Raw genomic sequence first — 15,204 nt, 5'->3', positions numbered from 1 at the left:
AGATATACAGAATTATGGGGGGTATAGATAGGGTAAATGCCAGCAGGCTTTTTCCACTCAGGTTGGGTGAGAGTACAACTAAAGTTCGTGGGTTAAGGGTGAAAGGTGAATTGTTTAAGGGGAACATGAGGGGGAACTTCTTCACTCAGAAAGTGGTGAGAGTGTGGAATGAGCTGCCAGCACAAGTGGTGGATATAGATTTGATTTCAACATTTAAGAGAAATTTGGATAGGTACATGGATGGGAAGGGTATGGAAGGTGATGGTCCCAGTGCAGGTCAATGGGACTTGGCAGATTAATGGTTCGGCACAGGTTAGATTGGGAGAAGGGCCTGGTTCTATCCTATAGTTTTCTATGACTCTATGACAACTTGGATTATAACATTCTAATTTCTGCATTTAATTGCATATTTGCAGTTGCTGTCTAATGTACACTTTAATGCCTATAAGTATTGAAGGTATCAGCCTTACTTTGAGAGAAACTTCTGGCCCATGGTGACCAGTCACGAATGAACTTAATACTAGTACTTACTTTACGTGTGTAGGCAATGTCTGGGTGATACTTAGGTGGGATGAACAGCAGTAGTAAACGATCAAACAACTGGATTCCACTTAAAGATGTCACTCCCATGTACAAAAAGATTCCAAATAGCGCAGCAAGTGGGATATTCCGCAAAATATTTCCAATCAAAATAGACAGGCCTGGAAAATTAATCCATTTGTCATATTGAAATTCCTTATATTGAGATGCTATAGCCATGACATATGCTTATTTCCCTGATATCTCAGATTTGAGATTGTTTTTACAGCTTCCAATGAAACATCAGGTGATGGAGCTTACTGCAGATATAATATAGATTCACAGCTCAGCTATCTGAAGTAACCTTTGCAGTGGTGTTCTTATTTTTTAATTCCTAAATGGAATTTGTGTCACCAACAAGACCAGTAAAAACGGTGCTTATTGGTCCATTTCAAAGGATAGCTAAGAGTTAACCACATTGATGGGTCTGAGCTTACAACTGGTAAGACCAGATAAAGACAACAGATTTCCTTTAATGAAAGATAGTAGTCAACTAGATGTGATTGTACAACAATCTAGTAGTTTAATTCTTAATGGTTTGCCAACAAAGAGCAGAACAATTCCAGTCTAATGAAATATTGCCTGATCAGCCATCAGCAAAGTAATAGAAGGATTCACTGGCAATGCTGCAAAGCAGCACATATGCAAAAACAACCAATGGATGGCAAGTTTAGGTTTTGTTAAACCCACTGGGCTTCAGATCTCATCACAGGCTTCATCTAAAAACAATTCGAAGAACTGGATTTCAGAGATGAGATCAGGGTTTCTGTCCATAATATCAAGGCAGCATCTGACCAAGTGTGACATAATGGAGTATTGTTGAGACAGAATTCAATGGGCATCAAAGGAAAAGCGCTCAATTAAATGAAGTCATGATTTTCCCAAAGAGTCTATGACTGAAACATGAACCCTGTTTCTCTTTCCACAAATCCTGCCTGAGCTGCTGAATGTTTCCGGCATTTTCTGTTTCTGCCTTACACAAACATTAATAGTTGTGATAGTTGGAAATTAATTATCCCAGCTCCAGAATGCCACTGCAGCAGTTCTTTAAGGCAGTTTCCTGGGCCCATCCTCGCCAGCTGTTTCAACAATGACTTTTATTTTATCATAGGAATAGAAGAGGGGGTGTTCTCTGCTGTTGTGTGTGTTCTTCAGAAAATGAAACTCTCCATGACTGCATGCAACAACGTCTAGGCTGGGCTGAGATGAGATAGGGAACAATTGTGCTGCAGAAGTATCAGTTCCAAATTCCCTTGATGTTTAATGGCAAGAATCTCCTACTAGTAATATCCTGGATTGGGCCACCATTAACTGGAAGCTCAACTGGACTAACTATGTAAATCACTATATTATATAATTACAGAATGTTTATAATATGGACAGAGGACTCTCAGGTAGTTAAGGTTCCTTCAGACCTGCAAATTCTTTCCTTTCAGATACTTTTCCCAGCTCCTTTAGAAAGGATACAATTGAATCTGTTTCCACTGCTATCTCAATTGTGCCTTCCAGGCCCTAACCACTCACTTCAATGGGAACTCTGCCAGGGTACTTTGGTTACAAGAGCATGGTAGGTGGGTATCACGCAGGGAGGGACTTTCCTCTTAACACCATAAAGCCTTTCCAAAAGCACAAATCAGCACCATGATGGGATACTTTCAACTTGACTGGGTGAGTTCAATTTAGATAACTTAAGTATCCTGCTTAAATGTTCCTCATCTGGTTTCCATCATTGGTGTACTGTGGCAGCTCTGCATGGTATCTAAAAAAGTATAGCTAAGGTTACTCTGAAATCCCCAAATCCATAGCCTCTACCATCAAGAAGAACAAGGGTTTCCAGTGCATGTTCCCTTCATTTGACTTGAAAATGTTGTTGTTGTTGGATCATAATCCTAAAGCACCCCATCCAATTGCATTGTGGTCATGCCTTCACCGCAGGAGATGCAGCAGTTCAAGAGGTGATTTGCCAACCCCTTTCATTCTTACTCACCGATTAGAATGGCAACAGCAAATCCAGTTATTCTCTGCTCCTTAACTTTTTGAATCTGGGGCTTGTGGCCTGGTGGAACAGATTTGCTCATCACAGTAAGGGCATTGCAGTGAGTGACGGTCCTCACAGTTGTTGCACTGAGCCAAGGCACTCCAAAAAGGGAACTGATCCCTCCCATTAGCACAATCAGCAGTAAGTCCAAGTGGAATCCAGAACCTTTCACCATTTTCCGATCTGGCTTACTAACAATGAGGCTAATAGAAACAAAGAAGAGTTGAGACCAATATTAATGTCAACATGAAGTCACTATTCACCCCATTGTTTTCTTTATTTGGCAATTTCAACCGAGAAAAGGGAGGCGGAGTGAAGTTAAGATGTCGCTAAACGGTGGCTCCTTTGCTTACTTCTTCGGAAACAGCTCTATTTCTATCTTAATATCTTAATTTTTTGAATACCCTGATCTGAAGTTACACGCTGACTTCGGTTCTTTGCAGGAATGGAACCCGTTCTTGGGGTTTCAGGGTTTGGCCTGAAAGTCTGGCTCGGATTTGGAAGCCAAATCTCAGGGCTCTGGAGATGGGTGGATCAAGGGTCGGTGTTATGGCAGGAGACCCGTGTGTCATAGAACACAGAAAATAGGTGCAGGAGTAGGCCATTTGGCCCTTCAAGCCTGCACCGCCATTTATTATGATCATGGCTGATCATCCAACTCAGAACCCTGTACCAGCCTTCCCTCCATACCCCCTGATCCCCCTAGCCACAAGGGCCATATCTAACTCCCTCTTAAATATAGCCAATGAACTGGCCTCAACTGTTTCCTGTGGCAGAGAATTCCACAGATACACCACTCTCTGTGTGAAGAAGTTTTTCCTAATCTCAGTCCTAAAAGGCTTCGCCTTTATCCTCAAATCGTGACCCCTCATTCTGGACTTCCCCAACAGCAGGAACAATCTTCCTGCATCTAGCCTGTCCAATCCCTTTAGGATTTTATACGTTTCAATCAGATCCCCCCTCAATCTTCTAAATTCCAACGAGTACAATCCTAGTTCATCCAGTCTTTCTTCATATGAAAGTCCTGCCATCCCAGGAATCAATCTGGTGAACCTTCTTTGTACTCCCTCTATGGCAAGGATGTCTTTCCTCAGATTAGGGGACCAAAACTGCACACAATACTCCAGGTGTGGTCTCACCAAGGCCTTGTACAACTGCAGTAGTACCTCCCTGCTCCTGTACTCGAATCCTCTTGCTATAGATGCCAGCATACCATTCGCCTTTTTCACCACCTGCTGTACCTGCATGCCCACTTTCAATGACTGGTGTATAATGACACCCAGGTCTCGTTGCACCTCCCCTTTTCCTAATCGGCCACCATTCAGATAATAATCTGTTTTCCTATTTTTGCCACCAAAGTGGATAACTTCACATTTATCTACATTAAATTGCATCTGCCATGAATTTGCCCACTCACCCAACCTATCCAAGTCACCCTGCATCCTCTTAGCATTCTCCTCACAGCTAACACTGCCGCCCAGCTTCGTGTCATCCGCAAACTTGGAGATGCTGCATTTAATTCCCTCATCCAAGTCATTAATATATATTGTAAACAACTGGGGTCCCAGCACTGAGCCTTGCGGTACCCCACTAGTCACTGCCTGCCATTCTGAAAAGGTCCCGTTTATTCCCACTCTTTGCTTCCTGTCTGCTAACCAATTCTCTATCCACATCAATACCTTACCCCCAATACCGTGTGCTTTAAGTTTGCACACTAATCTCCTGTGTGGGACCTTGTCAAAAGCCTTTTGAAAATCCAAATATACCACATCCACTGGTTCTCCCCTATCCACTCTACTAGTTATATCCACAAAAAATTCTATGAGATTCGTCAGACATGATTTTCCTTTCACAAATCCATGCTGACTTTGTCCGATGATTTCACCGCTTTCCAAGTGTGCTGTTATCACATCTTTGATAACTGACTCCAGCAGTTTCCCCACCACCAACGTTAGGCTAACCGGTCTATAATTCCCTGGTTTCTCTCTCCCTCCTTTTTTAAAAAGTGGGGTTACATTAGCCACCCTCCAATCCTCAGGAACTAGTCCAGAATCTAACGAGCTTTGAAAAATTATCACTAATGCATCCACTATTTCTTGGGCTACTTCCTTAAGCACTCTGGGATGCAGACCATCTGGCCCTGGGCATTTATCTGCCTTTAATCCCTTCAATTTACCTAACACCACTTCCCTACTAACATGTATTTCGCTCAGTTCCTCCATCTCACTGGACCCTCTGTCCCCTACTATTTCTGGAAGATTATTTATGTCCTCCTTAGTGAAGACAGAACCAAAGTAATTATTCAATTGGTCTGCCATGTCCTTGCTCCCCATAATCAATTCATCTGTTTCTGTCTGTAGGGGACCTACATTTGTCTTTACCAGTCTTTTCCTTTTTACATATCTATAAAAGCTTTTACAGTCAGTTTTTATGTTCCCTGCCAGTTTTCTCTCATAATCTTTTTTCCCCCTTCCTAATTAAGCCCTTTGTCCTCCTCTGCTGAACTCTGAATTTCTCCCAGTCCTCAAGTGAGCCACTTTTTCTGGCCAATTTGTATGCTTCTTCTTTGGAATTGATACTATCCCTAATTTCTCTTGTCAGCCACGGGTGCACTACCTTCCTTGATTTATTCTTTTGCCAAACTAGGATGAACAATTGTTGTAGTTCATCCATGCAATCTTTAAATGCTTGCCATTGCATATCCACCGTCAATCCTTTAAGTGTCATTTGCCAGTCTATCTTAGCTAATTCACATCTCATACCTTCAAAGTTACCCTTCTTTAAGTTCAGAACCTTTGTTTCTGAATTAACTATGTCACTCTCCATCTTAATGAAGAATTCCACCATATTATGGTCACTCTTACCCAAGGGGCCTCTCACGACAAGATTGCTAATTAACCCTTCCTCATTGCTCAAAACCCAGTCTAGAATGGCCTGCTCTCTAGTTGGTTCCTCGACATGTTGGTTCAAAAAACCATCCAGCATACATTCCAAGAAATCCTCTTCCTCAGTACCCTTACCAATTTGGTTCACCCAATCTATATGTCATCGGGGGAACTGGAAAATCTACTGCTGTGTGTCCGAAGACCCGGGATCTTTGAGATCTTCAGACACAGAGCTCGAAAAAAGTGACGTAATGGACTTCTAACATGGTAAACCAGTGAGTTGTTTGTTTTGTCCCCCCGCTCGCTATGAAAATGGAGACACCTCTTTCTCCCTTATTAGGGAGAGAGAGAACCTGCGGTATGTCGAATACTGGGTGAAATGTGAACTCTTTGGGGTAACTGCAAGTCTGTGTCTTTGCTGTTGCTTTGATCAAGCTTGAGTGCCCGGTGGTGGTGCTGATGCTTTTTTTGCTGCTGGGGGGAGGCAGGATCGTTGCTCGCTGCCACTTACGCACGGGAGGGAGGGGAGCTGGGGGGATTTTGTGGTTCTAACATTTAACTGTTGTTCATTTTTTGGGGTGTGTCTCTGTTTTCGTGGATATTTGCAAAGAAATAGCATTTCAGAATGTATATTGTATACATTTCTCTGACATAAAATTGGACCTTTGAACCTTTGAACCTTTGAACCTTTGAATTCTATGGTTCTTAGCAGACACTTTAGGATGGCCAAAGATAGATCCTAAGAGATATTCAAAAGTTTCTACAAAGAAGTTAGACAATAGACAATAGACATTAGACAATAGGAGCAGAAGTAGACCATTCGGCCCTTCGAGCCTGCACCACCATTCTGAGATCATGGCTGATCATCTACTATCAGTACCCGGTTCCTGCCTTGTCCCCATAACCCTTGATTCCCCTATCCATAAGATACCTATCTAGCTCCTTCTTGAAATCATCCAGAGAACTGGCCTCCACTGCCTTCTGAGGCAGCGCATTCCACACCTCCACAACTCTCTGGGAGAAGAAGTTCCTCCTCAACTCTGTCCTAAATGACCTACCCCTTAGTCTTAAACCATGCCCTCTGGTACTGGACTCTCCCAGCATCTGGAACATATTTCCTGCCTCTATCTTGTCCAATCCCTTAATAATCTTATATGTCTCAATCAGATCCCCCATCAATCTCCTTAATTCCAGCGTGTACAAGCCCAGTCTCTTTAACCTCTCTGCGTAAGACAGTCCGGACATCCCAGGAATTAACCTAGTGAACCTACGCTGCACCTCCTCCACAGCCAGGATGTCCTTCCTTAAACCTGGAGAACAAAACTGCACACAGTACTCCAAGTGTGGTCTCACCAAGGCCCTGTACAAATGCAAAAGGATTTCCTTGCTCTTGTACTCAATTCCCTTTGTAATAAAGGCCAATATTCCATTAGCCTTCTTCACTGCCTGCTGCACTTGCTCATTCACCTTCAGAGACTGATGAACAAGTACTCCTAGATCTCTTTGTATTTCTCCCTTACCTAACTCCACACCATTCAGATAATAATCTGCCTTCCTGTTCTTGCTCCCAAAGTGAATAACCTCACACTTATTCACATTAAACGCCATCTGCTAAGTTTCTGCCCACTCACCCAGCCTATCCAAGTCACCTTGAATTCTCCTAACATCCTCATCACATGTCACACTGCCACCCAGCTTAGTATCATCAGCAAACTTGCTGATGTTAGTCACAATTCCTTCCTCTAAATCATTGACGTAAATCGTAAACAGCTGTGGTCCCAATACCGCGCCCTGTGGCACCCCACTAGTCACCACCTGCCATTCCGAGAAACACCCATTCACTGCTACCCTTTGCTTTCTATCTGCCAACCAGTTTTCTATCCATGTCAATATCCTCCCCCCAATGCCATGAGCTCTGATTTTACCCACCAATCTCCTATGTGGTACCTTATCAAATGCCTTCTGAAAGTCAAGGTACACCATATCCACTGGATCTCCCGCGTCTATCTTCCTGGTTACATCCTCGAAAAACTCCAATAGATTAGTCAAGCATGATTTGCCCTTGGTAAATCCATGCTGGCTCGGCCCAATCCTATCACTGCTATCAAGATATGCCACTATTTCATCTTTAATAATGGACTCTAGCATCTTCCCCACTACTGATGTTAGGCTAACAGGGCGATAGTTCTCTGTTAGATTTGGATAGTGAGAGGAAATTGAAGGAGTAATTTCAACACAGAACTTGGATTACTGAAGGCCATTAATTTTCTTTGTTACAGTCTTTAATCTCAATTACCAATCAGTAAAATCAATATTGTCCAATAAACAGTCCCTTTGAAATTCTGACTTCCATTGGAAATTAGGTGGATGGACAATTCTTACAAAACAAACCTTAATATATACTGAAATTTGAAAGTAACTTGATAACACTTCCTTCAGCCTGGGAAAATCCCTCAATGAACTTAAGGCCAGTGTTTTAAGCTGTGATTCAGTATTACTTTCCAGCACCTTAGGCCACAGATATTTTTGTTAAAAGACTTACGTTGTGATCTGAGATTCCATGAAGATAAGAATAAAAATCAGCATGGCTGGAATAGCTGAGGCAGGTATTACCCAGTAAGGTATACCATTTAGAGGGTGGATAAACCAAGTTCTGTTATTGTAGTTTGTCACCTGAAGACCATCAGGAACATTGAGTTTCTATAATGAAAAGAATTAGATTGAATTTTAAATAGCTTTGTGTGAACTAAAGATACCAACCAGCATTATTGACTATATTTTAAGTTTAGTCAAGTGAATAATCAGGGGAAAAATCTGACACCACGTTCAAGAGACCATGTCAAATTAGTGAGCTATTCACATTGGAACAGATTTTCCTTGTCTCATATGATGTAAGGGTGTCCATCTATAGCGATTCAACGTACTCTCCTGCATCAGAGATTTTAGGAGCCTGATAAGATGGTCCAGATCAAGTGGCTTGGACAAATTAGTTTGTATCTGAGGTATTGAGGAAGTTATAACATTTAAAATACTTCATGGTTTGTCTGGACAAATAATGAATTTTGTCAGCATGTCAAGTTGTTTCATTTTGGCAGACACAAATGGTCTAATTTATCTGACTATTCAGATTAGCTGTAATCATACGCAGTAAAACTTCAATAGTCTGGCATATTTGGGACTTTGGCAGTACCAGATTAATAAATTTTCTGGTCTATTAGATTAATATTCCAATAGAATGCTGCACAGTATGTCAATCAATTTCTCAGTGGACCGGGTAAGATTAAAGGGAGTGCAGAACATTGTATCCAGGTCAGTTGAAAGAAAGTGTGGGAACTGGGGCCCTGGCAGTGGGAGAAATTGGCTCTCACTGAGTCAGATGTAACTGCAGGAACTGGGGCTCCAGTGAGTGAAAGGATGTTTGGGAACCAAGGCCCTGATGAGATTGAAGGGCGGGCAACAGACATTACTTAGCGTGTCAGATGCTAAGCTAATAGAATTTCTGAATATTCAGATAGCGGATTATTAGAGTTTAGTCGTACATACATAAATGGAGTTGACTGTAGATTTTTCCAAGGACGTAAAAGGAAATGAGGAAGAGACACTAAGATAATAAGTGCTGATAAGCACTTAACTGCTAATTCTGCTGGGAGAATTCTAATATTAATACCATTTAGTTTTGAAGGTATTAGTAAAGTGGTCGAGAAGACACCAGTCATCTGCACAGATGCACCCTCCTGGTGTCACCAATTGTCCTCAATATCTGATCAATCACCAATATTAGAGTTTCTCAATGTTCTGGTTATCTGAAGTTACTATAGAATGTAGCTAGGTCTCGTTCACTGACTGACTGGTGTGTCATTTGGGAGATGACCTGATGTTAGAAATATTTTGCATATCCTATCCATATTCTCCATAACAATCACCTCTCCACAACTCGCTACCCCATTTAAGCGAGAGAATCTTTTTAAATCAGAAGATTATCAAAGAGTCTATTAACCTGTGTGTAGGTGTCCTTAATGAAGAAATCTAGTAGCACCATGGTAAGGATGGCAATGGGAACTCCAAAATCACCAATCACACGTCGGATCTAAAAGAAGAAAAAAAGAGCTTTGTTCACGCTAAGGTTTATAACAATTATAAAATGCCAGTACGAGCATGCAGTTACCTAAGTGGAGTTCTGGGTACTTTAGGCGTGGATGTGGGATTTACTTAGTAAACTTTTTCTCAATGAACTGTAAAGGAATTTGGGGGAAGGGTGGCTCTTATTTGATATTGCTTTATTATTGGCACCTGTACTGAGATAAAGTGAAAAGCTTTATTTTTCATGCCATTCGGACTGATCATGCCATAGATAAATATATCAAAATAGTAAAAAGAAAATCAGAATGTAGAATTAGGAGTTACAGAGAAGATGCAGTGCAGGTAGATAAATATACTGCAAAGACAATATTGACATAAACTGGAAGATCAAGATTTCATCCTTTTGTGTGTGAGAGGTTCAAGAATCTGATGATGGTGGGATAGAAACTGTCTTCGAGCATGGTGGTAAATGCTCTTAAGTTTTTGTATCATCAGCCTGACAGGAGAGGGGAGAAGGGAGAATGACCAGGGTAGGAGGGGTTGGCTGCATTCTTAAGGCAGCAGCAAGTGTAGATGGAACCAGTGGAGTGGGAGGAGGGAGGGGGTTGGTTTGTATTACTCTAAGACTCTATCTGTCTAAGGTCTAAATTGTGTTGGATATAATCCCATGAGAGATGGCTTAGTTTAGGAAGACTAGATAGAATAATTGTGTATGAAGAACCAAAGAAATTACATAATCTAAAATATTTTGCAGTTAATATGTATGAAATTTATAAACATGTTAACATATCTCGTTTGAGGAAACAAACATATCTCATTTGATGAAACATGATTTGTCTAGTTTTCCTGACCATTTGAACAAACATTGCACATATGAACACAAACATTTCCTTGAAAATTTATAACATGTTCAAAAAGGGGCAGGTTAACATTTACAACAGCAGAATTACTCACAGCTCCTGGGAAAAATTGACTGGTTTTCAACTGTCTTAGAAAAATGGCAATAGTGAAGGTTCCAAACATTAGCACAAGGGACAGAAGAGCTGTATTAGGTTGAGGATGTTTTTCATACTTGTTATTTGCATCAGGCACACTTGTGTTGTAATGCTCCATCAAAGGGTGGCTTTTAAAAATCTGTTTTTTGAAAAACAAGCAGCAATGAGTAAAAAAGAGCTTACTTCTATTACCTACATACAGTATCTTCTGAATGAAAAGTCACTCATTCAATAAGTAAAGGATGGACAATTCAATCAAGAAGTACAATGCTTCCTGAAACTAACCTTCACTTGAAACTTACCATATCATGTTTTTAACTGTCCATCCATGCTTATTCAATTAAAACAATTTAAATAAAAGATTACAGTCATCTCACATTTAACATTACGGTGATATCCTGTTCTACAGTTTGTGAAGAAAAGGTAGACCAAGGAGATGAATTATCATATTTTTCAATGACATTTCTGATTAGCAATTTGTTCTAAAAGATGGAAGGTGTGTGTTGAGGATTGGTCAATTATTTGAAATATGTTGGTAGGTCTGATTGCAAAGATTTGGGTGCATGGGGTCGAAACACCTGGGCTTTGATGATGCCAGGATTTATGAAAAATAGAAAAATAGGACCACAGAGATTTCAAGGGAACGCCCTTCTGACTGTGCAGGAGTGCATGCTAAAATCATAGCGAATGGGACATCATCTGATGAGGTAACGTGGCCAGCTTTTCACTCCTTATCTGTTAGTAAATCTGATTTCTGTTAGATGGGCATGGTTAAAATTGCCTTTTTATATCACCAATTAAAAATTACAATAAAGGTAAATTAACAACACTATTACTATTATTCTCACACACTCTGTTAATGGTATTCACATGGTTTATCTCGCACACTCTGTTAACGGTGTTCACATGGTTTATATCACACATTCTGTTAATGGTATTCACATGGTTTATCTCACACACTGTATTCAAGATTTTCTCATGCTGTATGTCACAAATCCTTTTAACAGTATTCACATGGTTTATATCACACACTCTGTTAACGGTATTCACATCGTTTATCTCACACACTCTGTTAACGGTATTCACATGGTTTATATCACACACTCTGTTAACGGTATTCACATGGTTTATCTCACACACTCTGTTAATGGTATTCACATGGTTTATATCACACACTCTGTTAACGGTATTCATATGGTTTATATCACACACTCTGTTAACGGTATTCACATGGTTTATATCACACACTCTGTTAATGGTATTCACATGGTTAATCTCACACACTCTGTTAACGGTATTCACATGGTTTATCTCACACACTCTGTTAACCGTATTCACATGGTTTATATCACACACTCTGTTAATGGTATTCACATGGTTTATTTCACACACTCTGTTAACGGTATTCACATGGTTTATATCACACACTCTGTTAATGGTATTCACATGGTTTATCTCACACACTCTGTTAACCGTATTCACATGGTTTATCTCACACACTCTGTTAATGGTATTCACATGGTTTATATCACACACTCTGTTAACGGTATTCACACGGTTTAATTCACACACTTTGTTAAGTCATAGTCATACTTTATTAATCCCGGGGGAAATTGGTTTTCGTTACAGTTGCACCATAAATAATAAATAGTAATAGAACCATAAATAGTTAAATAGTAATATGTAAATTATGCCAGTAAATTATGAAATAAGTCCAGGACCAGCCTATTGGCTCAGGGTGTCTGACCCTCCAAGCGAGGAGTTGTAAAGTTTGATGGCCACAGGCAGGAATGACTTCCTATGACGCTCTGTGTTGCATCTTGGAGGAATGAGTCTCTGGCTGAATGCACTCCTGTGCCCAACCAGTACATTATGTAGTGGATGGGAGACCTTGACCAAGATGGCATGCAACTTAGACAGCATCCTCTTTTCAGACACCACCGTCAGAGAGTCCAGTTCCATCCCCCCAACATCACTGGCCTTACGAATAAGTTTGTTGATTCTGTTGGTGTCTGCTACCCTCAGCCTGCTGCCCCAGCACACAACAGCAAACATGATAGCACTGGCCACCACAGACTCGTAGGACATCCTCAGCATCGTCCGGCAGATGTTAAAGGACCTCAGTCTCCTCAGGAAGTAGAGACGGCTCTGACCCTTCTTGTAGACAGCCTCAGTGTTCTTTGACCAGTCCAGTTTATTATCAATTCGTATCCCCAGGTATTTGTAATCCTCCATCATGACCACACTGACCCCCTGGATGGAAACAGGGGTCACCAGTACCTTAGCTCTCCTCAGGTCTACCACCAGCTCCTTGGTCTTTTTCACATTAAGCTGCAGATAATTCTGCTCACACCATGTGACAAAGTTTCCTACAGTAGCCCTGTACTCAGCCTCATCTCCCTTGCTAACGCATCCAACTATGGCAGAGTCATCAGAAAACTTCTGAAGATGACAAGGCTCTGTGCAGTAGTTGAAGTCCGAGGTGTAAATGGTGAAGAGAAAGGGAGACAAGACAGTCCCCTGTGGAGCCCCAGTGCTGCTGATCACTCTGTCGGACACACAGTGTTGCAAGCACATGTACTGTGGTCTGCCAGTCAGGTAATTAAGAAGCATCGCTGTCAGCTTCTCCCCCAGCAGAGCAGGGCGGATGGTGTTGAACGCACTGGAGAAGTCAAAAAACATGACCCTCAGCTGGCTTGTCCAGGTGGGCGTAGACACGGTTCAGCAAGTAGACGATGGCACCGTCAACTCCTAGTCGGGGCTGGTAGGCGAACTGGAGGGGATCTAAGTGTGGCCTGACCATAGGTCGGAGCAGCCTCAGAACAAGTCTCTCCAGGGTCTCCATGATGTGGGAGGTCAATGCCACCAGTCTGTAGTCATTGAGGCCGCTGGGGCACGGCGTCTTTGGCACAGGGATGAGGCAGGACGTCTTCCACAGTACAGGAACCCTCTGGAGCCTCAGGCTCAGGTTGAATACATGGCGAAGTACTCCACATAGCTGAGGAGCACAGGCTTTGAGCACCCTGGTACTGACACCATCCGGTCCTGCAGCCTTGCTTGGGTTGAGACGTTTCAGCTGTCTTCTCACCTGTTCAGCTGTGAAGCCCACCGTGGTGGTTTCGTGTGGGGGAGGGGTATAGTCATGAGAGCAGGGTGGGGGACTGTGAGGAGGGGTAGGAGGGGAGAGTGGAATATGTGTTGATTGGGGGCCAACAACAGATGGCTCATGTGGGGGATGGGCAGGGGTCACAATGTCAGATATGTTAAAGAACAGGTTAACTTCGTTGGCCCTGTCCACAGTTGCTAGTTTGCCGGAACCCAGTGATGGTCCTCATCCCCCTCCAGACCTCTCTCATGTTGTTCTGCTGGAGTTTCCACTCAAGCTTCCTCCTGTACCTGTCTTTAGCCTCCCTGATCCTGGCTTTCAGGTCCCTCTGTACTGCCCTCAGCTCCTCCCTATTTCCATCTCTAAACACCCTCTTTTTAGTGTTCAAGATGTCCTTAATGTCCTTTGTCACCCATGGTTTGTTATTTGAATAACAAAAAACAGTTCTTGTCGGAACATTGCAGTCCACACAGAAGTTAATGTAATCAGTGATGCGCTCTGTGAGCCCATCAATATCCTCTATATGTGGCTCACAGAGTGCCTGCCAGTCTGTCACCTCAAAACAACCCTGGAGTGCCTCATAAGCCTCCTCCGACCATTTCCTCACTGTCCTCGAGGTTGCAGGTTTACTCTTCACCAGAGGCACGTAGCAGGGTTTTAGATGCACCAGGTTGTGATCTGACCTTCCCAATGGGGGGAGGGGAGAGGAGCTGTCTGCATCCTTAACGTTAGCATACATCAAATCCAGAGTCCTCTCCCCTCTGGTTGTACAGCTCGCATACTGCGCGAAGTAATGGTATTCATGTGGCTTAACTCACACACTGTTAATGGTATTCACATGGCTTATATCACACACTCTGTTAACGGTATTCAGATGGTTTATATCACACCCTCTGTTAACGGTATTCACATGGTTTATATCACACCCTCTGTTCATGGTATTAACATGGTTGATATCACACACTCTGTTAATGGTACTCGCATGGTTTATCTCGTACACTCTTAATCGTATTCACATGGTTCATTTCACACACTCTGTTAACGATATTCACATGGTTTATTTCACACACTCTGTTAATGGTATTCACATGGTTTATCTCAAACACTGTTAATGGTATTCACATGGTTTATCTCACACACTCTGTTAACGGTATTCACATGGTTTATATCACACCCTCTGCTCATGGTATTAACATGGTTGATATCACACACTCTGTTAATGGTATTCACATGGTTTATCTCGTACACTCTGTTAATCGTATTCACATGGTTCATTTCACACACTCTGTTAACGATATTCACATGGTTTATTTCACACACTCTGTTAATGGTATTCACATGGTTTATCTCAAACACTGTTAATGGTATTCACATGGTTTATCTCACACACTCTGTTAACGGGATTCACACGGTTTATATCACACACACTGTTAATGGTATTCACATGGTTTATCTCACACACTCTTTCATGGTATTCATATGGTTTATATCACACACTCTGTTAATGGTATTCACATGGTT

The 15,204-nt window shown here is 41.9% G+C and overlaps 1 protein-coding gene across 4 annotated transcripts in view; it reads right to left on the bottom strand.

Annotated features, from left to right (window-relative positions):
- Nucleotides 1-15,204, bottom strand: part of LOC140191929 (anion exchange protein 2-like) — an 80,362-nt gene that overhangs the window by 18,178 nt on the left and 46,980 nt on the right. For 3 of the 4 annotated variants that reach the window (XM_072249811.1, XM_072249812.1, XM_072249813.1), the window contains 5 exons: nucleotides 10,537-10,716; nucleotides 9,500-9,589; nucleotides 8,045-8,202; nucleotides 2,567-2,820; nucleotides 532-701 (listed from right to left, as the gene is read on the bottom strand). In XM_072249811.1, the coding sequence (XP_072105912.1) occupies nucleotides 532-701; nucleotides 2,567-2,820; nucleotides 8,045-8,202; nucleotides 9,500-9,589; nucleotides 10,537-10,716 (852 nt within the window). The remainder of the gene's footprint in view (nucleotides 1-531; nucleotides 702-2,566; nucleotides 2,821-8,044; nucleotides 8,203-9,499; nucleotides 9,590-10,536; nucleotides 10,717-15,204) is intronic. The other variant, XM_072249814.1, reaches the window with a different exon arrangement.

This window comes from Mobula birostris, chromosome X (genome assembly GCF_030028105.1).
Source record: "Mobula birostris isolate sMobBir1 chromosome X, sMobBir1.hap1, whole genome shotgun sequence".
NCBI classification, from domain to species: Eukaryota; Metazoa; Chordata; class Chondrichthyes; order Myliobatiformes; family Myliobatidae; genus Mobula; species Mobula birostris.
This window is presented reverse-complemented; position numbering and strand designations above follow the sequence as displayed.